The sequence below is a fragment of the Pelodiscus sinensis genome, chromosome 23, assembly GCF_052426305.1.
Source record: "Pelodiscus sinensis isolate ZL-2025 chromosome 23, ASM5242630v1, whole genome shotgun sequence".
NCBI classification, from domain to species: domain Eukaryota; kingdom Metazoa; phylum Chordata; order Testudines; family Trionychidae; genus Pelodiscus; species Pelodiscus sinensis.
Genome location: NC_143074.1, coordinates 573,916 through 597,560, shown reverse-complemented (window position 1 = coordinate 597,560; position 23,645 = coordinate 573,916). Strand labels below are relative to the sequence as shown.

General features: G+C 44.0%; 1 protein-coding gene across 3 annotated transcripts in view; it reads left to right on the top strand.

Moving 5' to 3' along the window:
* Positions 1-23,645, top strand: part of RABL6 (RAB, member RAS oncogene family like 6) — a 92,205-nt gene that overhangs the window by 8,953 nt on the left and 59,607 nt on the right. For all 3 annotated transcript variants that reach the window (XM_075905805.2, XM_006117347.3, XM_006117345.3), the window contains exons 3-4: positions 12,870-12,917; positions 22,290-22,342. In XM_075905805.2, coding sequence (XP_075761920.2) covers positions 12,870-12,917; positions 22,290-22,342 — 101 coding nt within the window. The remainder of the gene's footprint in view (positions 1-12,869; positions 12,918-22,289; positions 22,343-23,645) is intronic.

Here is a 23,645-nt window from a genome sequence, read left to right as displayed (position 1 = left end):
GAACCCTTTGGCCCAACTCTTGCCATGTGAATTTTGTTATGTGCACCAATATGAAGGTGATGTGTTGCACATCAGCTCCACATTGGTGCACATAAGAACATTCATTCCACTCAGGGATGGGAAAACAAGAGGCAACACAGTGGCCAGGTTGCTGGGGGGAGGAGCTGCACCTGGGTGGGGGAAGAGAATGATCAGGTTGTGGTGGAAGTAAAGTGTTCCATAGTCCCTGTCTGAAGGTATTTAGGTGCCTAAAGACCTAATGGGTAACTCCTATTGATTTTATTTAGGTTCTGTCTACATTGGCACTTTCATTATTAAATGTTTGTTGATGACGGGTCTGAAAAAACAGCCCTTGAATGACAAAAGTTTTGGCAACAAAAAGTGCCTGTGTGGACAGCGCTTTGTCTGCAGGAGCCATGCACGCACCCACCGACAAAGCTATTGCCCATAATTGGAGGTGGCTTTATTTTGTCTCTGGAAGAGCTTTCTCCATGGCCACACAATACACCTTACAATGGTGTGGCTGCATCAGCACACTCGTGCCATTGTACGGTGTGCTGTGTATAACAGTGTTTCTCAACCTTTTTTTAATAAAGTACCCCCTTAAAAAAAAATACCCCCAGTACCAACTGTTGTCAGACACACACCATTTTTTTTCTACCACTGCAACACATTTGTTTAAACAACTTAATCGTAGCCAGGCGGGCGATGAAATTTTTGGGTGTAAAAAGTACAAAAATAATAAAACACTGTAAAACTTAAAGCAAAAATTCAGTTTTCTCCAAGTTTCAGTTGTGTTGATGTATCTCCCAGACTTCTCTCAGGTACCCCTGTGGGTACTCGAAACACTGGTGTAGAATAACCACAATCTGTTTAGGCACTTCTGAAAATCTCATTAGGTTTCTGTCTGCATATTTAGGTGCCTAAATGCCTTTACAAATGTGGCTCTACTTCCTTGTTAAAAAGTGCAGTATTTATACTTAAATTGTCTTTTGTATAAATGGCCCAAAAGTGTTCTGTATCCACTGTCTGATTGCAAACTGAACAAACTGATGTGCAAATGCAAAAGGTAACTTTTATTTATAATGGTCAGTTTTGTGAATTCACCCTGGCTTTCTGTCAAGATGGGTTCTTTTCATCACGTCTCTCAAATTAAGAGGTTCTATAAGTTATGCCTTCACTAACACATGATAAACATCCCTTTCTTTGCTTTATTCACAGGCTATGTCTACACTGCATGATTCTTTTTGGGGGAGTGTAGGATGTGTACTTGGGTAAGCCCACGGCACAGGTTTTAAATAGCAATGTAGAGACATGGCTTAGGTGAATAGAGTACAGACAAGTGTGAAGCATGTTGGTATATACCTGAATATGTACCCTAAACAGCTCTCTACTCGCCCAAGCTTGCCTTCTTGTCTACACTGCTGCTTTTATCTGTGTAATGTCCCTTTGCCTTCCTGCTGATGAAACCTTTCCCTACTGCAAAGAGACGCTCTGCCAGCTTCCCGCTGCTGGAGCCTTTCCCTGTTGCAGATGAGAACTCCAGCAATAGGGGAAGGCTCTGGCAGGGGCAAACAGTGAGGAAAGCTAAACGTGGGCAAGGTAAGCCTTTGCCCAGTGAGTAGTACTCTGCAAGTAGCCACGTTGATTTTAGTGGTACTACTCGTGGAGTAAGATACTACTCAGTATGATTAAGGGTCGCAAAATCTGGCTTCATGAATGCATGACTTTAGACATGTCTTGTGATAGAAACAAAAGACTGTGTGTCTGAAACAAAAACTCAGAATGTAATGGTTTTCAGTCCAGTGAGGCCTAGGGCACTTTGACTTTGGACAAGTCACTTGATCACCTTGTGCCTGTCAGTCAGTCAAGCTGGAAAATTGAATGCAGAGCAGGAATTGCTTTGCAAAGCTAGGCTTTGCATCTGATCTCTGGCTAACCCTAAGTTCAAATAAATGTATTAGGAAAGCAATAATTAAAAAAAATATTTGTACCAGTTATTCTTTTTACAGGATTTTTACATTTATTAGCTAAACCAGGGGTGGGGAACATAAAGCCCAAGACCTGGATGTTGCCCCCAGCCCCTGAGGTTCAGGGTCGTCCATCCTCCTCAGCATTGGAGAGCCCACAGTGGCATTCCAGCCCCCCCCTTCCTACTGCGGGGCTTGAGCAGACATAATCTGCTCATCTGGGCCTCCCTAGGTGCTGGTGAGTGAGGGAAGTGTCAGTAAAGGTTTTTTTTGTTTGTTTGTTTTTGCTTCTCACTTGTGTGTGGCCCCTGACTAATTTTTCTGTAGGTCAGTAGTCCTTGAACCAAAAAAGGTTCCACCCCTGTGCTAAACCAGAAGTGCATGGTTTCCTAGATTGAAAGTCATACTTAGGGTTAGGGTTGTTAAATTTAGATGAATCGGCTAATAGAGTAGTTGATGCAATTTGCATTGGCTATTTGATTAGTTGATAAGGGCACCTTCGCCTTTGAAGTATAGCAACAGTCTGAGGGTTCAAGCAGTCACCTGCTGGCTCAGGGCTCCCTGCAGCGTTTCAAAGTGGCAGCACCACAGGGAGCCCAGGGTCAGTGGGAGAGTCCCCAGCTGGCCCTGGGCTGCATGCAGTGTTACAATTATCAGTGCTGTATGGAGCCCAGGGTCTGGCCCCTGGCTTCACACAGTTCTGCCTCTTTGAAGCATCCCCCCCCACACACACACACTGCATCTTTCACACTACAACTCTATAATAATGGGGGATTTTAATTACCCCCATATTGACTGGATACATGTCACCTCAGGAAGAGAAGCGGAGATAAAATTTCTCAATGGCTTAAATGACTGCTTCTTGGAGCAGCTAGTGCAGGAACCCACAAGAGGAGAGGCAATTCTCGATTTAGTCCTGAGTGGAGTGCAGGATCAGGTCCAGGATATAACCGTTACCATACCGCTTGGGAATAGTGACCATAATATAATAACATTCAACGTTCCTGTGGTGGGAAGAACACCTCAGCAGTCCAGTACCCTGGCATTTAATTTCAAAAAGGGGAATTACGCAAAAATGAGGAGGTTAGTTAAACAGAAATTAAAAGGCACAGTGACTAGAGCCAAATCCCTGAAAGCTGCATGGAAACTTTTTAAAGACACCATAATAGAGGCCCAACTTAAATGTATACCCCAAATTAAAAAACATAGCAAGAGACCTAAAAAAGAGTCACCGTGGCTTAACCACCATGTAAAAGAAGCAGTGAGGGACAAAAAGGTATCTTTTAAGAAGTGGAAGTCCAATCCTAGTGAGATAAATAGAAAGGAACATAAACACTGTCAAATCAAGTGTAAAAATGTAATAAGAAAAGCAAAACATGATTTTGAGGAACAGCTAGCCAAAAACTCAAAAAGAAATAACAAAATGTTTTTTAAGTACATTAGAAGCAGGAAGCCTGCTAAAAAACCTGTGGGTCCCCTAGATGATCGAGCTATAAAAGGAGCAGTCAAGGATGATAAAGCCATTGCGGAGAAACTAAATGATTTCTTTGCTTCAGTCTTCACGGCTGAGGACGTTGGGGAGATTCCTGAATCTGCACTGTCCTTTGTGGGTGATGAATCTGAGGAACTGTCCCGGATTGAAGTGTCATTAGAGGAGGTTTTGGAACAAATAGAAAAACTTAATGTTAACAAATCTCCGGGACCGGATGGCATTCATCCAAGGGTTCTAAAAGAACTAAAATGGGAAATTGCTGAGCTATTATCTGTGGTTTGTAACCTATCCTTTAAATCGGCTTCCGTACCTAATGACTGGAAGGTAGCCAACGTGACACCAATATTTAAAAAGGGCTCTAGAGGCGATCCTGGCAATTACAGACCGGTAAGTCTAACTTCAGTACCGGGCAAATTAGTCGAAACAATAGTAAAGAATAAAATTGTGAAGCATGTAGAACAACATAATTTATTGGAAAAAGTCAACATGGTTTCTGTAAAGGGAAATCCTGTCTTACTAATCTGTTAGAGTTCTTTGAAGGGGTTAACAAACATGCAGACAGGGGGGATCCAGTAGATATAGTATACTTGGATTTTCAGAAAGCCTTTGACAAGGTCCCTCACCAAAGGCTCTTGTGTAAATTACATGGCCATGGGATAAGAGGGAAGGTCCTTTCTTGGATTGAGAACTGGTTAAAAGACAGGTAACAAAGGGTAGGAATAAATGGTAAATTTTCAGATTGGAGAGGGGTAGCTAGTGGTGTACCCCAAGGGTCAGTCCTGGGACCAATCCTTTTCAACTTATTCATAAATGATCTGGAGAAAGGGGTAAGCAGTGATGTAGTAAAGTTTGCAGATGATACAAAACTGTTTAGGATAGTCAAGACAGAAGCAGACTGTGAGGGACTCCAAGAAGATCTCACCAAACTGAGTGATTGGGCAACAAAATGGCAAATGAAATTTAATGTGGATAAGTGTAAAGTAATGCACATCCGGAAAAATAACCCCAACTATACGTACAGTATGATGGGGGCTAATTTGGCTACGACAAATCAGGAAAGAGATCTTGGAGTTATTGTGGACAGTTCTCTGAAAACTTCCACACAGTGTGCAGCGGCGGTCAAAAAGGCAAATAGGATGCTAGGAATTATTAAGAAAGGGATAGAAAATAAGACCCAGAATATCTTACTGCCCCTGTATAAAACTATGGCAACTAAAATGATTAGGGGTTTGGAACGGGTCCCATATGAGGAGAGGTTAAAGCGACTGGGACTTATCAGTTTAGAAAAGAGGAGACTGAGGGGGGATATGATAGAGGTCTATAAAATCATGAGTGGTGTGGAGAGGGCCGATAAAGAAAAATTATTTATTAGTTCCCTAAATAGAAGAACTAGAGGACACCAAATGAAATTAATGGGTAGCAGGTTTAAAACTAATAAAAGAAAGTTCTTCTTCACACAGCGTGTAGTCAACCTGTGGAACTCCATGCCAGAGGAGGCTTTGAAGGCTAGGACTATAATAGAGTTTAAAGAGAAGCTAGATAATTTCATGGAGGTTAGGTCCATAAAAGGCTATTAGCCAGGGGATAAAATGGTGTCCTTGGCCTCTGTCTGTCAGAGGCTGGAGAGGGATGGCAGGAGACAAATCGCTTGATCATTGTCTTCGGTCCACCCTCTCTGGGGCACCTGGTGCTGGCCACTGTCGGCAGACAGGATACTGGGCTAGATGGACCTTTGGTCTGACCCAGTACGGCCGTTCTTATGTTCTTATGCAGCAAGAGGGGGTGGGAGTGACTAGTCGACTAGCGTGTCAGCTATCCAATAAGCATTTGCAGCAGTTTTCAGGCAGTCAGTTGGAGCAGCTTTGGTCCCCAGTCTCCAGTACAGCTCTGGTCCCTGAGGCCCCCAACAGTTGTTGCTGCTGGCTCTGGGCGCCTGCGCGCTCCCACCCCCAGCTACTCACCTGGTCTGTGCCTGTGCTGCGCTCCCCCAGTATGCAGTCCTGATCTTCCTCTTCTGCTCACACTCAGCCTAGGTTTAATCACAGGCATTTTTAGTGCAAGTTATGGACAGGTCATGTGAATTTTTGTTTATTTCCTGTGACCTGTCCATGACTTCCACTAAAGATGCTCATGGCTAAATTGTAGTCTTAGTTATAGTTGGTTAAATTCAGTCATTGGTGATCCCTGCAGGTCGATGATTCTTTCACAGGTTTTATTTTTCATGGGTCCCTAGGAATCTGAGGAGTCTGATCCTGGAGCTCGTTGTGTCGGAAGACAAGGTTCGGCTGTGATTGCTGCATGAGTGTTGTCTTTCCTTTCTTCTCTTTGTTTCTTTTCTGTGACACGGGTAAAGTGGTTTTCCTCAAAAGTGAACACTCCCTCTGACAGGTTTCTGCTAGTTCTTCGAGTGTTTGTTCAAGTGCATTCCAATCGGGTATGCATACACACGTGCACAGTAGCCAGAAAAGTTTTCCCCTAGCAGCTTGCTGTAGGGTCAGCCTCAGCACCTCCTGGAGTGGTGCCAAAATGGCTGCCCATAAAAGGTGCTGTTGACCCTCCTTCTCTTCAGTTCTTTCTTACGTCAGTGACGGTAGCTGGAGCTTCCTCTGCTTATCTCTTACTTTGCAAGCAGACTAGTGCTTTTCTTGTTCCATTGTATATAGTAGGGATGTAAAAGAGTAGTCAACGACTTGCATTCCTTCCCCTTGCTGCCTCTGTATCAGGGTGTGTGGAAGCAAGAGCCAGTATTGAGGGGAGCCAGCTTAAACGCCCGTTCCCCCACCATTCCACGGTGCTGCCTGTTTCTTCTCCCATGCTGCCTCTGTCAGAGATGACAGGTGGACAGAAGCTGTTCCTGTGACCCAGTCACAAGCAGGGGCTGCTTCACGGCCTACTGCCTTCTAAATTGCAGAGCTGCAGCAGGATTTGTTCCTGTACCAGACACGAGCCGTAATTGAGCCGGGCTGCCCGTCAACTAATTGAGTAGTTGATAAAAGTTCTATCGTTCCTCAATTAAATACCCACATTTTAACATCTCTAGTGTATAGTTGTAAATAGTTTAGTCTAATTTGTCTTCGTAGTTTAATAGCAGTTAGTTTTAGAGTAAGTGGCACAGGTGCTTAATGGTTTCTTTGTATCGGTTTTCATCAAGAAGATGGATGGTGATGGGATGCCTAACATAGAGAATGCACGTGGAAATGGGGTAGGTTTAGAAGTTAAACATTATTTAGAAAAGTTAGATGTGTGCAAGTTGCAAGGGCCAGATGAAATGCATCCTAGAATACTCAAGGAGCTAATGGAAGAGGTATCTGGGACTTTAGCTATCATCTTTGAAAAATCATGGAAGTTGGGAGAGATTCCAGAATACTGGAAAAGGGCAAATATAGTGCCCTCATCTATCAAAAGGAAAATAAGAACAACCCAGGATTCTACAGACCAGTCAGTTTAACTACCGTGCCAGGGAATATAATGTGGCAAGTAATTAAGGAATCCATCTGCAAACATCTGGAAGATAATAAGGTGGTAGGTAACAGCCAGCATGGATTTGTAAAGAACAAATCATGTTAATCCAATCTGATAGCTTTCTTTGATAGGATATCAAAACTTGTGGATAAGAGAGAAGCAGTGGATGTGGGAAACCTAGACTTTAGTAAGGCGTTTGACATGGTCTCATGTGACCTTATTGATAAATTACTGAAATGCAGCCTAGAAGGGGCTACTATAAGGTGGGTGTATAACTGACTGGACAACCATTCTCAGAGAGTCGTTATTAATGGTTTATTTTGGAAGGGCACAAGTGGGGTTCCACAGAGGTCTGTTTTGGGACCGGTTCTGTTCAATGTCTTCATCAATGATTTATATTGGGGTGGGCACAAGGGCCTGCACAGACTGGATCCAGCCCACCAAGCAAGTTGATCTGGCCTGCAGAGGCCCTGCCGTTCCTCCCGCCTCCAGGCCAATTAAGGCCTGGGGTGAGGGGGAGTGTGTGAAGTCTCCTCCCACCTTGCTCCTGCCCTCCAAGGAGCATGCGATGTTTAGAAGTGCCATGTGCTTCTGGCAGAGTGGGGGGAGACATCTATTACCCAAAAATTCCTACTGGATACCACCCAGGTTACACTAGTATGGATTTATTGATTGAGGAATTAACACTCCACTATATGGTTAAACTAAAGATGATAGAGCTGCCACTAAAGGTTTAAACTAAAGGGGAACCAGCTATCTCTCACACACACAAACACACACCTTCATTCATTCACACACATTCATTCCTGCCCTCAGGCACTCACACAGGCATATGGATTGCAGAAGGAGCCAAGACATGTAGATTCTGGAGGGCCTGTCTGCTGATCATGGCTGGGGAGCTGATCAGAAAAGAAAGAGAGCTTCTGGTTGCAGAAAGGGAGCTTCTGCCATGTGCTCTCTTCTTTATTGCCACTGTACAACCCCTGTGACTCATCCACATCCCTCACCTGGGAGCATGCCCAGACTTCCCTTGATCCAGCAGAGCAGCAGTGTTTCCCTGATTGGTCTGATGACTCATCACCTAGCTTGCAATTTCTAATCCCAAACACAATAGTTTTACTCTCACTCTCACTCAGTCATGTTGCAAGGCTCAATCACCAAGCTTACAGTAGGTTTCTGAACTTACAAAGCAAAGTTGCTGAGAGTTACAAAGTTGTAAGGTTTTACAAAGATTACAATGAGTTGCAGAGTTTAAAAGGCAATGCAGCTGAAACAATTACAAAGCTTCAGAGAATCATTTTCAAGTCATCAGTAATGAAGTGATTTAGAAGACAACTGCCCCCCACCCCAGCAGCCAGCAGGAGGTTTTTGTCAGTTGAAGTCATGTGTTGGCAGGACCTTACAGTTTAGTGTATTCCAGAAAATCCATGTATAAATTCAAGTAATAGCTCAGGTGGACGCTTTTATGTAACAACTTCATGCTCTCCCCCCGCCCCAGGCCAATCATGGCTTGAGGGCAGAGGGAGCCCATGAAATCTCCCATTCTGCGAGGGGCTCAGTACTTAGTCAACAGCCAGCTGCTGCTCAAATGGTGATTGACTCTTAAGTGCGGTGCTCCCTTGCAGGGCAGTGGGGGAGAGGGAGAGATTTCATGTGCTCCTCCTCCCCAGTCCCTGATTGACCTTTGCACGCTCCCCCATCCCCAAGGGGAAGCACATGAAGTCTCTTCCCATTGCCAGGGGCATGGGTACCTAGAGGGAACTGCCAGGTGTTTAGAATAGCTGGCAGTTCTTTCAGGGTGGGGATGGGGGAAAAGACTGCGCGTTCCTCCACCCCCAGGCCAATCATGGTCCGTTGGTGGGTAAGCATGGAAGTGTCCTGGCCCCACCCCTTCCGGGGTGGCCTGGGGTGGCTTACATTTCTGAAGTTACTCCTGGTAAAAAATTATTGCCTACCTCTGATTTAGAAAATGGCATAGAGAGTATGATTATTAAGTTTGCAGGTGAAACCAAGCTGGGAGGGAGTACAAGTGCTTTGGAGGATAGGGTCAGAATTCAAAGTGATATGGACAAACTAGAGAATGGTCTGAGGTAAACAATGAAGTTTAATAAGGAGAAATGCAAAGTACTCCACTTAGGCAGGAACAATCAGTTTCACACACACAGAATGGGAAGCGACTTTCTAGGAAGGAGTACTGCTGAAAGAGATTTAGGGATCATAGTGGACTACAAGTAAAAAATGAGTCAACAGTGTGACACTGTAGCAAAAAAGCAAGCACAATTCTGAGATGCATTACTGGGAGTGTTATCAGCAAGACATAAGAAGTCATTCTTCCGCTCTACTCTGTGTTGATTAGTCCTCAATTGGAGTATTGTGTTCAGTTCTGGGCACTACGTTTCAAGAAAGATGTGGAGAAATTGGAGAAGGCCCAGAGAAGAGCAATAAAAATGATTAAAGATCTAGAAACCATGACCTGCGAGGGAAGACTGAAAGAACTGGGCTTGTTTAGTTTAGAAAAGAGAAGACTGAGGGTGGACATAATAGTGGTTTTCAAGTATCTAAAAGGGTGTTACAAGGAGGGAGGAAAATTGTTCTACTTGGCCTCTGATGACAGTACAAATTGCAGCAAAGGAAGTTTAGGTTGGACATTAAGAAAATCTTCCTAACTGCCAGGGTGGTTAAATACTGGAATAAATTGCCTAGGCGGGTTGTAGAATCTCCATCACTGGAGATATTTAAGAGCAGGTTAGGCAGACACCTGTCAGGGATAATCTAAATCTGTGGTCTCCAACCCTTTTACACCCAAGATCTATCCCATCCTTTCCCCAAGATCCCACCCCTTCCTTGAGGCCCCACTCTCTCCATTCCCCTTCTCTCCATAATTTGTTGTCCCCAGCCCTTACTCGCTCTCACTGGGTTGAGACAGGAGGTGTGGGCTCTGGGTGAGAATGATGGATTTGAATGTGTGGAGGGGTAAGAGGTGCAGGCTCTGGGAGGGAATTTGGATGCAGGAGAACGTGGAGAAGGGGATGCTGGCTCAGGCAGAGGGCTCTAGGCTAGAGAGTGTTGGGGTCAGATGGAGGGTTGGTGTGCTGAGCAAGCTGCAGGCTTGTGGAGCTGGGGGTCTAGGAGTTTGGGTTGGGATGTATGAGGGGCACAGGGTTCAGGTGATGGGTTCAGGGTTGGGGTCTGTGGGAGGTGCAGGAGTGTTATGATGCTGCGGCCAGATAGGGGGCTAGTTGGCCAGGCTTCATTTTTTAATAAAATATTATGTCCAACACAAAAGGTTTCTCCGTTGTCTTTATTTATGAGAGGGGCGGGGAACCTGCTTTGGGTCAGGGGCCACTGACCCACAGAAAAATCAGTCACAAGTGAGATGCAAAAAAAACAACCCCTCCAAAAAACCCCAAGCCTCACTGATGTGACCCCAACTGAGATACCTCACTCCCTTGGCACTGCAGCCCATGGGGGGGGAGGGGGTAGCTAGGACTGAAGTTCAAGGCCTCAGGCCAGATTAACACTTTTGGGGTTCCAGGGTTAGTAGATTTTGTGGGCCCCTCTACACTCTGAGGTGGGGCCAAAAATGAGGGAACCAGTGTGCGGGACAGGGTTTCCAGTAAGTGGAATAGAGATGGGGCTTCAAAATCTGGGGGAAAATAGCAAGCTGGGGGTAGGTGTCTGGCCAGGAGGGAGGGGAAAAGAGTAGGTTGCTGGTGGGAGTCTGGCCAGGGAGCAGCAACAGGGTCCTGGTGAGTGTCTGGCCTGCGGCCTGGGTGCTAGTGGGGGTTGGGCCAGGGGGCAAGGCATGGGTGCTGGTGGGGGTCTGGCCAGGGACAGGGTGCTGGATGGTGTCTGGCCACTGGGAGGGATGATACCAAACTGTTTAGGATAGTCAAGACAAAAGTGGACTGTGAGGGACTCCAAAAAGATCTCACCAAACTGAGTGATTGGGCAACAAAATGGCAAATGAAATTTAATGTGGATAAGTGTAAAGTAATGTACATCCGGAAAAATAACCCCAACTATACCTACAGTATGATGGGGGCTAATTTGGCTACGACAAATCAGGAAAGAGATCTTGGAGTTATCGTGGACAGTTCTCTGAAAACTTCCACACAGTGTGCAGCGGCCGTCAAAAAGGCAAATAAGATGCTAGGAATTATTAAGAAAGGGATAGAAAATAAGACCCAGAATATCTTACTGCCCCTGTATAAAACTATGGTACGCCCACATCTTGAATACTGTGTACAGATGTGGTCTCACCTCAAAAAAGATATTTTGGCCTTGGAAAGGGTTCAGAAAAGGGCAACTAAAATGATTAGGGGGTTGGAAGGGGTCCCATATGAAGAGAGGTTAAAACGACTCGGACTTTTCAGTTTAGAAAAGAGGAGACTGAGGGGGGATATGATAGAGGTCTATAAAATCATGAGTGGTGTGGAGATGGCGAATAAAGAAAAGTTCTGTATTAGTTCCCATAATAGAAGAACTAGAGGACACCAAATGAAATTAATGGGTAGCAGGTTTAAAACTAATAAAAGAAAGTTCTTCACACAGCGTGTAGTCAACCAGTGGAACTCCTTGCCAGACTAGGAGTTGTCAGCCTTGTGAGGTAGAAGGGGGCTGGCGGTGGTGGTGGGGAGGGGGGACTGCCGATTCCTTTCCACCCACAGCAGGGTGGTGATGCCCAGCCTGCAAGCCCTCATGGACTGGGAGCCAGCATCCCCACCTCCCACATCCTTGCTGTTGCTTTCAGCCCCATGTGAGGCTCGTATGTGCTGGGAGGTGGCAGCCTAGCTCCGGGTCTGAAGCAGCTGGGCTGGAATGGCCCCCAGTTCTCATCCAACTCCATTTGATCAGTTAACCCGTTAATTAATTAGTTAAACGTTAAGTTTAATGAAAAGGGGATTTACATCCCTACTGCATACTGGAATTAGGTTACTGTTGCTACTATTTAGTGATTAAGATGAGAGAGGTTGAAATTCTATCTCAGTGTGTTAGGGAAATGTTTTTTTCCTTGAGCCTCTTTGCTCAATTGCTCCATCTTGGCTCAATTGCTGTGGGCCTATAGGGATTGCCAGTACAAATTGTTGTTTTAGTCCCTAGTGTGGCACTATTCTGAAAAGCAGCTCTCTAACTAAGGTATATAGTCAGTGTCTGTGTTCAATATGGCATCATATCCGTTACTCAGACTGAGTAAAAATCTAGCTAACTGCTTTTCCTGCACAACAAAGCTGAGCTGTTTCTGGCTCATGCATCATCAGTGATAAAATTTCTACAACTGGAACTTAGTTCATAAATCTTATTCTTTTATACCTGTTGGGTTTGTTGTGCTTTCCAGAGTAAAAGCTTATTTTGTCAGAAGAATAGATAATGTGACTTGAAGCTTGCACAATAACAGACCTTGTGTGTGACTTGTTTTATGTTTTATTGTTTTATTTTCAATTCCTGTTTGGTGCATTTGTATGAGGATTTTAAAATGTTAGTAAAGTTGATCTCACTTAGAATACCTTTCCTGAAGTTTTGTACCACAGATACTTGTTACAAACCATCATCTAATAAACCATCTTGTTAGTCTTTAAAGTGCTACATAGACCTGTATTTTGTTTTTGTTACAAACCAGTTTTTGTTCTCAGAATTTAATTAGCTTGTAGTCTTAAAGAAGAATGTGGCAGCTCTCTGTATGGTACAGAAAAGAATCCAAGTGGGGTTTTGAAGGTCTCCTGAAGAAATGTTCCAAATTTGCAACTTAATTAAAAAAAATTGTCCAAGTGTCACTTCTGTCACCAGGGATTTTCAAGGAGTTCCTTAGAGAATGGCATTTGAAGTACATCAGAGAGGGGATGCTGTGGGATTTTTAAGGCTTTTTATTTGCACTTAGATACTCTGTTTTTCTTTTCTCCCCAAATCCTCCTTTCTAAAATTTTGTGTTTTCATTCAATTTCTAGCCACTGATGATATCGTAAAGGTTGAAGTCTGGGATGTAGTTGACAAAGGTAAAGACTTCTTGTTTCCTTTCTAATGCTACTTAGATCCTTTTGAAACTTAATTTAGAAGAATTTATGTAAAATATAGAAACTTTGCTTTTCTTTCCTTTGGTAGAAATATTTTATGTTAATTTCCTGAAGTAACTTGTGAGGTCTGGGAATTCACCCTTATTACCAAAGCTCAGATTTGCCATTTTCACTCCAGGGGAATAAAAAAATTTAGAAGAAGTTGCAAGAAGCCTGAATTTCTCCCCAAGTAATCTTCATTCATTCAATGATGGACCAAACGATTTGGTTCCTACTGTGCTTGGTAAACTTCATTTCCTTTCCCTTTTTAGGTCACTAGTTCATTCTTTTTCTAATAATAATCACTGAACTGTATTTTTAAAGGAATATATTTTTTTAAATGATAGCTCCACTGTGGAAAATGTTTTTTTAATGCGTGATTTAGATCCACTTAAATGATTGCATTTTCTGTGCACTAATCTAAAGGTATGTCTACATTGCCAAATTTTGTTGAGGAAAATAAATGTCGACACATAGAAATCGACAACGGCAAAGTCACTAATATGTGTTCTCACTTGCCCACTCTGTCGATGGTTCGTGTTCACATTGGGATTTTCCTCATCGACAGCGGGAGCAATGCACTATGGGTATGAATCTAACAGTGCCTGGCAACACCATCTGTTACTAGGTGTTGGGACCATGGAACAAAGAGCACTGCATCTTGGGACCATGTAAAACATTCCATCAGGCATTTTGTTCAGCATTTTCTGGTGTCCTTTTGCACTTTTTTCCCCCAACAGCTTTTCTTTGCTGTGCACTTTGGCTGTTAGTTTGAATTTAATTTTGTTTCTTTTCAGAGCAGAGCTGGACTTTAAGCTTTAAAGACTTGTCATCCTCGTGGCAAAAAAGGCTAGGCAAACTGGTATTTGCAGAAGTTGATTCCAATTCACTCACATTGACTTCTGAGCATGGAGTGTGCCTGAAATTTAAATGTATTGTCCTCTTTATCTCCATTCCCAGTGGGTGAAAATGTCAATTTATAGAATCCTATAAATAAATGGAATAAATAAACCCAAGTTTTTTATGTAGTTACAGATTAATGGGCCTAGTTATTGCCGTATATTGCAACCAAACTCCTCACAGTAGTGCAATTCTGTGATAATGGTTAGTTTCTTTTTTTCCCTTAAGGTATGTTTAAGTAATTATTCATATCTCACTGTTTCATGCTTTAACGTGATCTCATTTAATTTTTCTTCCTGTGTGCTCAGGCCAAAAATTCTTCTTCCGTGATGCTGTGGGTGAGACACACTAGTCTACACTGTAGCCCTTTTTTAGCAAAGCCTCCAGTGCTGCATATAGGAGCTGATCCTTGCTTTACCCTCTCCTAGAAAGTCCAGTGTAATGTGCATGTTTAACAGTCGTGCAGTGTGCTGCATTTACAAGGCTGCCTTTGAAAATGCCGCCAACGTTTACACTCTGAATGTGGTATTGATTTCAACCTAAAATTATAAATTGCACCCCCAACACTGGAAAAATCCCTGCTTTCAAGAAGAAAAGGGCGTGTCTTCACTTGCTGCTCCAGAGGTCAACCTTCTGATGTTAGACTTAGCAGGTCTAGCTAAAACCCGTAAATCAAATGCTGAGGGCAGCTCTAGCCAGCGCCAGTACTCCTCACAGTTGCGAGGAGTAAGGGAAGCCAACAGGAGTGTTTGCTTCCGTCAGCCTTCCGCTGTGGGAACGCCACTAATCTTGGCTTAAGGTAAGCCAACTCCAGCTACATATTCTACATAGCTAGAGCTGCATACCTTAAGCTAACCTTCCAGGTCTAGTGTAGACTTGTCCTAACATACTAATACATCTCACCCGGTCAGATGCAAAAATATTAAGCACTTCATGGTAAATTGGTGGTAACTTAACCAAATAGATGCACAAGTGGATACACTGTTCAAATTTGGTCTTGTTGATACCCTGGCAGCACTTCATATCAAATAAAAGGTATTACACGGCTATAGAAGAGTCTGGAAGTTTTGCTAAATGGCATCCCAAGAAATGGCACTTCATAATTCTTTTTCTGAGGTTAAAGAGTAGGAATCTCTGGTAGCAGAGAGAATTTGCTGTATCTTCATTTCATTAAGCAGTGTTTTGCCTACCACACCCTGTGCAGTCCTGACTCATGTATCAGCTTTGGACTGAGTTGTATAACTGATGCAAACTAGAAAGCTTTTACAGAATCTGAATGCAAAGCAGCTGCTTGATTCCAGATGCTTAAAGTTATAATCACCTATTTTGTATCTCTTGCCATTCATTACTACTTCCTAAGTCATCCCTTTTATGGTAATGGTAGGATCAGGTCTCAATTTGTTTCAACTTACCTGCTTGGCACAAAGGTTGTGGCTCTCTTGAGACATCTAGATAGACTTGTGTAGTGCTGGGAAGGAGCTGGTGATCATGGTACATGTGAGTACCAGTGACATAGGAAAGGACAGGAGAGAGGTCTTGGAGGCCAAATTTAGGCTGCTAGATAAGAGACTGAAATCCAGGACCTTCATAGTAGCGTTCTCTGAAATGCTTCCAGTTCCACGCACAGGGCCAGGTAGACAGGCAGAACTGCAGGGTTTCAGTGTGTGGATGAGAGGATGGTGCAGTATAGAAAGGTTTAGATATATTAGGAACTGAGGAGACTTTTGGGAAATGGAGGTTCTATACAGGCAGTTCCCGGGTTACGTACAAGATAGGGACTGTAGGTTTGTTCTTAAGTTGAATCTGTATGTAAGTCGGAACTGGCGTCCAGATTCAGACACTGCTGAAACTGACCGCCAGTTCTGACTTACATACAGATTCAACTTAAGAACCCCAAGCGTCCCCAAGTCAGCCGCTGCTGAAACTGATCAGCGGCTGATTCCAGGAAGCCCGGGGCAGAGCAACTCTGCCTCGGGCTTCCTGTAGTCAGCGCTGGTCAGTTTCAGCAGCGGCTGACTTGGGGATGCCTGGGGCAGAGCAGCTGGGTTGCTGCTGGGTTGCTCCAGTAGCACCGCTCCTCGGCGCTACTGGACCAATCCGGCAGCACCCCAGCTGCTCTGCCCCAGGCGTCCTGATTCAGCCGCTGCTAAAACTGACCAGCAGCGGCTGAATCAGGACACCTGGGGCAGAACAGCTGGGGTGCTGCCGGATTGGGCCAGTAGTGCCCAGAGCGGCACTGCGGGACCAACTGGCAGCGCCCCAGCTGCTCTGCCCCAGGGTCCACAACAAAAGCCTGGTCTGCTGGGGGAGGGGAGGGCACAATAGCTCCCCCCCTCCCCAGCAGACCAGGGACACGGGGAGCAAAGCTGCAGCGGCAGCGGGGTGCCGCGCTTCTGAGGCTTTGCTCTGGCAAAGCCTCAGAGGCACGGGACCCCGCCGCGGCTGCGGCTTTGCTCCCGGTGCCCCTGGTCTGCTGGAGATGGTCCCCAGCAGACCAGGGGCACCGGGAGCAGCTTTTCTCGCCCCGGAGGTCGAGGTGGCGGACCGCTGCCTGCGAGCTCCAGGGCGAGAGAGCCCCGTTCGTAAGTGCGGATCCGACATAAGTCGGATCCGCGTAAGTCGGGGACTGCCTGTACAGGAAACCACGTAAACCAAAAGGAAACCAGATTGCTGGCACTTAAAATGAAAAAAGTTGTAGAGCAGTTTTTAAATGAAGGGCTGGGGGAAAGCCAACCGGTGTAGAGGAGCACATGGATCAGTCAGACATCCCTTAAGGGAGGGTCTATTAATAGAGATTCTCTGTTCTAGTAAAGAGGAGAAAATGGAAGATGATAAAATCTGGATAAGATCTGATGAAAGAGCCAAATGAAGAGTTCCATTCAATTACATCATGCAATGGCAGATAGCTAAATAATGACAAATTTTTAAAGTGCTTATATACAAATGCTAGAAGTCTAAATAACAAGATGAGTGAACTAGAGTGTAAGGTGGGTAGAAAGTTGGCTAGATCACTACCCATTGAGCCCGACGATTGGGGCTGTCAATTAATGTGCTTTAACGCCTGCAATTAATGCAGAGCACAATTAACGCATTAATTTTTTTAAACGCATTTATCACAGGCATTGCTGTGATGTTGCCCCTTTGAAATGCTGGTAGGGCTTTTCAAAGGGGCAGCGCAGTGGGAGCCTGGGATCAGCTGGAATCCCCAGCTGACCCCAGGCTCCCTGCAGCGCTTCCCCTTTTGAAATGCTGGGGCTGCATTTCAAAGAGGCAATGAGAGCAGAGCCTGGGATCAGCTGGGGATTACAGCTGATTCCAGGCTCCCATGGTGCTGCCCCTTTGAAATGCCAGGGCGGCGTTTCAAAAGGGTAGAGCTGCATGGAGCTGGGGTCAGCTGGGGACTCAGTGCCGCATAGCTGATCCTGGACTCTTGTGTCGCTGCCCCTTTGAAATGCTGTGGTGGTGCTTCAAAGGGGCAGTGCAACTCGGAGCCCTGGGTCAACTGGAGTCTTCTTATTGTTTAACAGCACGATTAATTGCAATTACATTTTTTAATCGCGTGATTAATCGTGATTATTTTTTTAAATTGCTCAACAGCCCTAGTAGTGATCAATGGCTTGATGTCTGGTTGGCAGTTGGTATCAAGCAGAGTGCCCCAAGGTTTGGTTCAGGGGCTAGTTTTGTTCGACAACATTATTAATGACCAGGATGAAGGGATGGATTGCATCCTCAGCAAGTTTGCGGATTACACTAAGCTAGGCGGAAAAGTAGATATGTTGGAGGGAAGGGACAGAGAAATTGTAGGATTGGACCAAAAGAAATCTAATGAGGTTCAACAAGGACAAGTGTAGAGTCCTGCACTTGAGATGGAAGAATCCCAAGCACTGCTACAGGATGGGGTCCGACTGGCTAAAGCAGCAGTTCTGCAGAAAAGGACCTGGGGATTACAGTGGCTGAGAAGCTTGATATGACTTAACAGCGCGCCCTTGTAGCCAAGAAGGCTAACAGCATATTGCGGTGCATTAGTTAGAGCATTGCCAGCAGATCTAGGGAAGTGATTATTTCCCTTTATTTGGCACTGGTAAGGTCACATCTGAAGAATTACTTCCCATCTGGGTCCCTATTAAAGAAAGCATGTGGACACACTGGAGAGAGTCCAGCAACAAAAATGATTATGGGACAGGAACAAATAAAAAATGATTAGGGAGCTGGAGCATATGACCTATGAGAGGCTGAGGGATTTGGGCTTGTTTAGTCTACAGAAGAGTGTGGGGAGAATTTAATAGCAGCCTTCAACTACCTGAAGGGGGATTCCAAAGAGGAGGGAAAGAGGCTGTTCTCAGTGGTGAAGGATGACACAATGAGGTCTCAGGTTGCAGTGTGGGAGGTCTAGGTTGGATATTAGGAAAAATTATTTTACTAGAAGAGTTAGTGAAGCACTGGAATGGGTTGCTTAATCAGATGGTGCAATCTCCATTCCTAGAGGTTTTTTAAGTCTTAGCTTGACAAAGCCCTGGCTGGGATGATTTAGTTGGATTGGTCCTGCTTTTAACAAGGGTTTGGGCTTGAAGACCTCCTGAGGTCTCTTCCAACCCTGTGGTTCTGTGGACCCTCGCTCCATTACAGTTTCAACTTAACCCATTTGTGACCAGACAATAGCAACAGAAATTTTTATTTCAGTAGTTACTAGAAATCGGATATATGTAAAGGGAATACTCAGAAACCCGTTGGAGAACATTTCTGTTTTTCTAACCACAATCTGACAGATCTGCAAGTGGCGGTCTTGTCACAAGCCAGCTCCTCAAGCCAAATTCACAGAGAAAGCTTGGAATTACATTACATACACAAATTCAGTTCATATGCTAATGGACTCACTCTTGATTTAGGTTGGTGGGGACTCTATCAATGAGGGTGCTAACAGTTTTCTGAGTGGCATCCTTCCTGTCTTAGCAGTCTATCTATTGACTTTGATCTTTATCTGCTTAGGTTTAGCACCCATTCTCCAGATACTTAAAGAAAAAACAGGAAGGGGGGTAGGAGACAGAGCATTATTCTCTTTCCCCCTCCCCCTCTTTCCCTTCTCCTATTTATTTCAAGTTTTCAAATCCCCTACTCATAACTCCGGTTATCTGAAGAAGTGGGCTGTGTCCATGAAAGCTCATGATACCCATCTACATGTTTTGTTAGTCTACAAAGTGCTACCAGACCATTTGTTGGGTTTTTTTTTTTAATAATGTTAGGATTGCTTGTTGAGTGCCATTTTGAGTGTAAACACTTATAGATTAATATTTTCTAGTAAACCTGCCGAGGAGCTTATGATGAACCAGGCTATTTCATGAAAGAATTCCTTAATTGCGGACGTCCTTTGCTCTTATTTCACAGGAGAAGCACTACCAAGTGGTTAAATCCTCTGAGGAGAGCATTTATTGGATAATTTCTCTATTTTGTCCTTAACAAATAGATGATTAAACACATTTTGTGTTGTCCCTATTTGTTTCATGCCCATGTGCCAAAAAAGAGTATTTTACAAACTTTTTTCCTGTATTTTTTCAGGTGGATTAAATACTGAGAATAAAATAGTTATAAAAGCATTTGATTTCCTTGCTGTGGAGCTCTAAGAGGTTTTTTTTTTTCAATCAAAAGAAATGAATAGCAAGAGCATTTTCAGCGTTAGTATGCCTCGCAGTGCCAAATGAGACCCTTAATGTGGTCTGCATAGCAGCTTTGATATGGGAGCTAACTGCTTTTGAGTCACATTAGGTACATAAACCTGCTTCTTTGTTTTGAGCTGCACATAAAGATACTAACAATGCATAATGGGATTCCATGCCTTTTGATTCCTGTAGTTGAGGCATATGTTCTGTGCACTCAAAAGAACAATGTAGCAAGGTAATGCCATCCCTTTGGGGGGCAGAGTTAAGATGTGTGAAGCAGCTTTTTAACAGTATTTTCTGGTTTCTGTGAATTCTTGTAAGGACTTTTCTACACAGAAAAATATCTAGAATAGGTTAAGTTCAACTATGCAAAAGCAGTTATAGTGTAGAGTAAGCTTGTCCATATTGGGAGTAGGGTTGCCAGATGGTTTCTGAAAAAATACCTGAACCAAAAAAAAAAAAGGACCCTGAGAGTTGCTAAGCCAAAAAAAACCCCACACAATCCCTTTAAGAAACGCTTTGCTTTTGAGGCTTTTTGGTCCTAACAGGCTGCCGGTGGCCACCTTGCCATCTTGCCTCCCTGCGCCGGGCCAGGCAGCTCCCCTGCGGAACCTGGTATTTTCCCAGGATTTTCGCCTGCTGGCCGGGAAAAAAATCAGAAAATACTGGGCATTTTAGGTATCCGGTATTTTCTGATTTTTTTTTTTTTTTTTTTTTTTTTAACTGGACAGGAGGCAAAAATACCGGATTGTCCGGTTCAGTACTAAATACCTGGCAACCCTAGTTGGGGGCAAGTGTAGAATAGCTTTTCTACTTTAAATTCACACATTGGTTAATTTTGCAATAGTGCCCATGTATAGACAATCCTTAATGATCACATTCCTTTGAGGATATGGGCAGCAGTTTTAACAGCTTTTTTTAGGGAATATTGAGCATGTGAAAAGGGGTGCATTTAAGGATATTTGTATGTTATCCAAGACAGAAAGATGCTGAGGGATTTTTGTATGCAAAAATTGTATTTTAGCAGTACTCTCTAACTTTTGTGACTTTCCTAATAAGAGAAATGTTGGCTCATCTAAATTAGCCTTTGATCAGTGTCCTGCAAGACTGGGTTTTGGCAGTACATTTTCTAGTTTTTTTGTCTACTTCAGTGACTTGAGTGCTGGGTTTTCCCTTCTCTTGAGATGATTCCATAGCCCTGTAGATCTTAGGCCATTTCTATATTACAGAATTAAATCAACCAACTTAGGTTGATATATAGCCATCACAGTAATTACTGTAGTTTTTCATGTCCATGCTACCCTCCTTCTGTTGGTGATGGGTGTCCTCACCTAGAGGGGTTTCACTACCTTTAATGGGGCAGTGTGGGGGGCTGTTAGCCCTGCCACAGGGCTCACCACTGCCGGCCTTCCCCATCTCTGCAGGGCTCACCACAGCAACTCCCCGCCCATACCCTGCCTCAGCAGGACTCTCTACTGCAGCCACCCACCACAGTCCGTCACTGAGGGACTGTCCCTGTGTTGATCTAATTCTCTAGTGTAGATCAGGCATTGTTGTTAAGCTTTTCCTGCCTTTAGCTTAAATTGGCTATGTATGCTTCTAGAGTGTGGTCATGTGTTCAGATCTTTGGATTGGGGCTTCTTAGAAATTGTCATAAGATTCCCTCTGTGCTGTCTCTCTCCTGCCTTCCCTTCACATGCCTGTGGGATGTTTCTCCTTCCCTCCTCCCCCTACCACAATCATCCTTTAGGCATGTTCCACAGCTTTAGCTTTTTTGTCTTTCCTCAGAGTCTGTTTCATTTGCCCTTAATCATTTTGGTTGCTACAGTCACTTACTTACAAACCAAACCAAAGCACCAATGAATTATCTAAAACCACATTTAAAACATTCATATGTTGTTTGCTTCAGGTTTATATAACAACACTCAGCACTTATAGTCTCTCCTGGGAAGGTTGCATACTGAAATATTTGCCTTTTTGCATTTGGCTATATTGTGCAATTCAGTTGTCAGGTCTTGCACTGTGCTTCTCCAGTGCTAGCAGGAACAAAAGGTGGAACAGTCACAGCTGCTCTTTTTTTTTAAACAAAGAGCAGGCCCTAGGCCTTGATCTTTCACTTATTTCTGGTTGCTTGCCAGGAAGGGCTACAGTAGGCTTTTCTTCATGTTCAACAGACTTGATGGGTTTTTTTCCTCAAAGCCTGCTGACTCCCCACTTATAGAAATAAGTGGGTCTGCTTTAAATGTAGGATGCAAATATTGTGTCCTGTCCAAGGACAAAACTGCCTCTGGGAAATCACCATCAAGCATGCATAGTCTACGGAGAGTGTGTTGGTGCACCTCTGGTATCTATAGTGTAGAAACTCATTATAGCAATGGGAAGGGTTTTTCTGTCATTGTTGTCAGCCCACCTCCCTAAGAGGTGGGAGCTACATCAAAGGGGAACTCTCCCCTCAATTTAGTGTTGTTTACACTGAGGATTAGGTTGACTTAACTGCATAGCTGGGGGGATGGATTTTTCACACCCATGAGCTACATAGCTGTGTTGACCCTAACTCTCTTAAGGACCATTCCACCAGCCAGAGTGACTAGGGTTGATCGCTTCTTACCTGTCATTGTAGAATTCAGTTCTTAGTTGTGGCTGTCTGCAAATCCACAAATCTCTGGGGGAGGGAAAGGGCTCCCATGGGTGACACCAAGGTCAACTGGAGAATGCTCTACCTCATTGAGTGCTTTTCTTCCATTGTTCTCTCCTTTCTAAGGAAAATGCAAAAAACGTGGAGATGGCTTGAAATTGGAGAACGACCCTCAAGAGGTGAGCCACATTTGAGATGCAAATATGTCTCCTTGTTCTTGTTAAGTGATTGCATGTTGTCAGCTGCCAATCTCTTGTGTAAAAGTTCTGATGTAGTTCGCGCTCATGTCTGCATTCAGGGTGATCGAGCAGATGCATCTGCTACAATATGCTCCTAGATTGAGGTTCTAGGCTTCCCCAGCATTTTTTTTTCTTCCACTTCATTGCAGTGAGAATGATCCACTGTAGCAATCCTGGCATAGTTTCTACCCTCCCTTTTGGAGTGAAATTCCTCCACTGTTCACTGTGCAGCATTGTAGCTGTTGAGTTATGGTGACAAAAGGGATGTAGAACTAGAATAGGGAGACCGAGAGGTTCCTTTCCATGATCTAAGGCAGATCACTTAATGTGATACCTTAGCTGGTCATCTTTTCAGTGGGGATAATGATCACTCATCTTTTTTAAAGCATTTTGAATCCTCAGGTGAAAAGGGGAGAACTATTGCCAAATATTACAATGGGAGCAAACTGTAGGGAGCCTGTGCCCTCTTGACAGCAGCATTGCTGTTGTGCACAAGATGTATGCTGTACACGCAAAGTTTTTGCTGTAGAACAAAGATAGAACATGTAATGCCTTCCTCCCAAGACTGCATTTTGACCTCAGATGCACCTACAAATCATCTTTCATAAAAATCCTGTTGTGTTCCTCTTTCAGGGAAGGATGGTTTGAAGTCTCTGTTCACTTACTCCCTTGAAGTCCTTTGTTCCTCTTGGTCATGTGATGTGCCCTGCAGTATCCATCTTTATTCTCTGAAACCATTCTATTGAAATTAGTGAGCCAGTGTGGTTGGTGTACAGAGTGGATTAATTCTTTCCCAGTCTAGTGACTTCCCTGCTTGCATATAAGTAGAGAGACACCCTCTGATTCAGGTGCTTTCCCCATGAAATGCCCAGTGATAAGTTCTAAGCTCGTTTTCCCAGTGTGAAGTTATGTATGAAAGTAAATCATACAGCTGCTGAGCTATTAGAGTGGAGGGTAATTTCACATTAAAATGTAGCATGCTACGGGTATGATATTGTAATGGGACTCTGCAAATTCACAGTTAAGACTGGGGCCCTCCGCAAATACTGAATTTGGCAGTCTAAAGTAGTAAAATGCAGTACAGTATTGATTTTTTTTATCAATAGTACTGCTAGACAATGCTGGTATCACTATAGAGGGGAGGGAGATGCAGCAGAAGACACTCCCTTATTATCAGCAGTATACAACACAGCAAACATTTCGATTTGGAAAGGAAGAAAGAAAGGGAGTTGCTTTTCTAAAA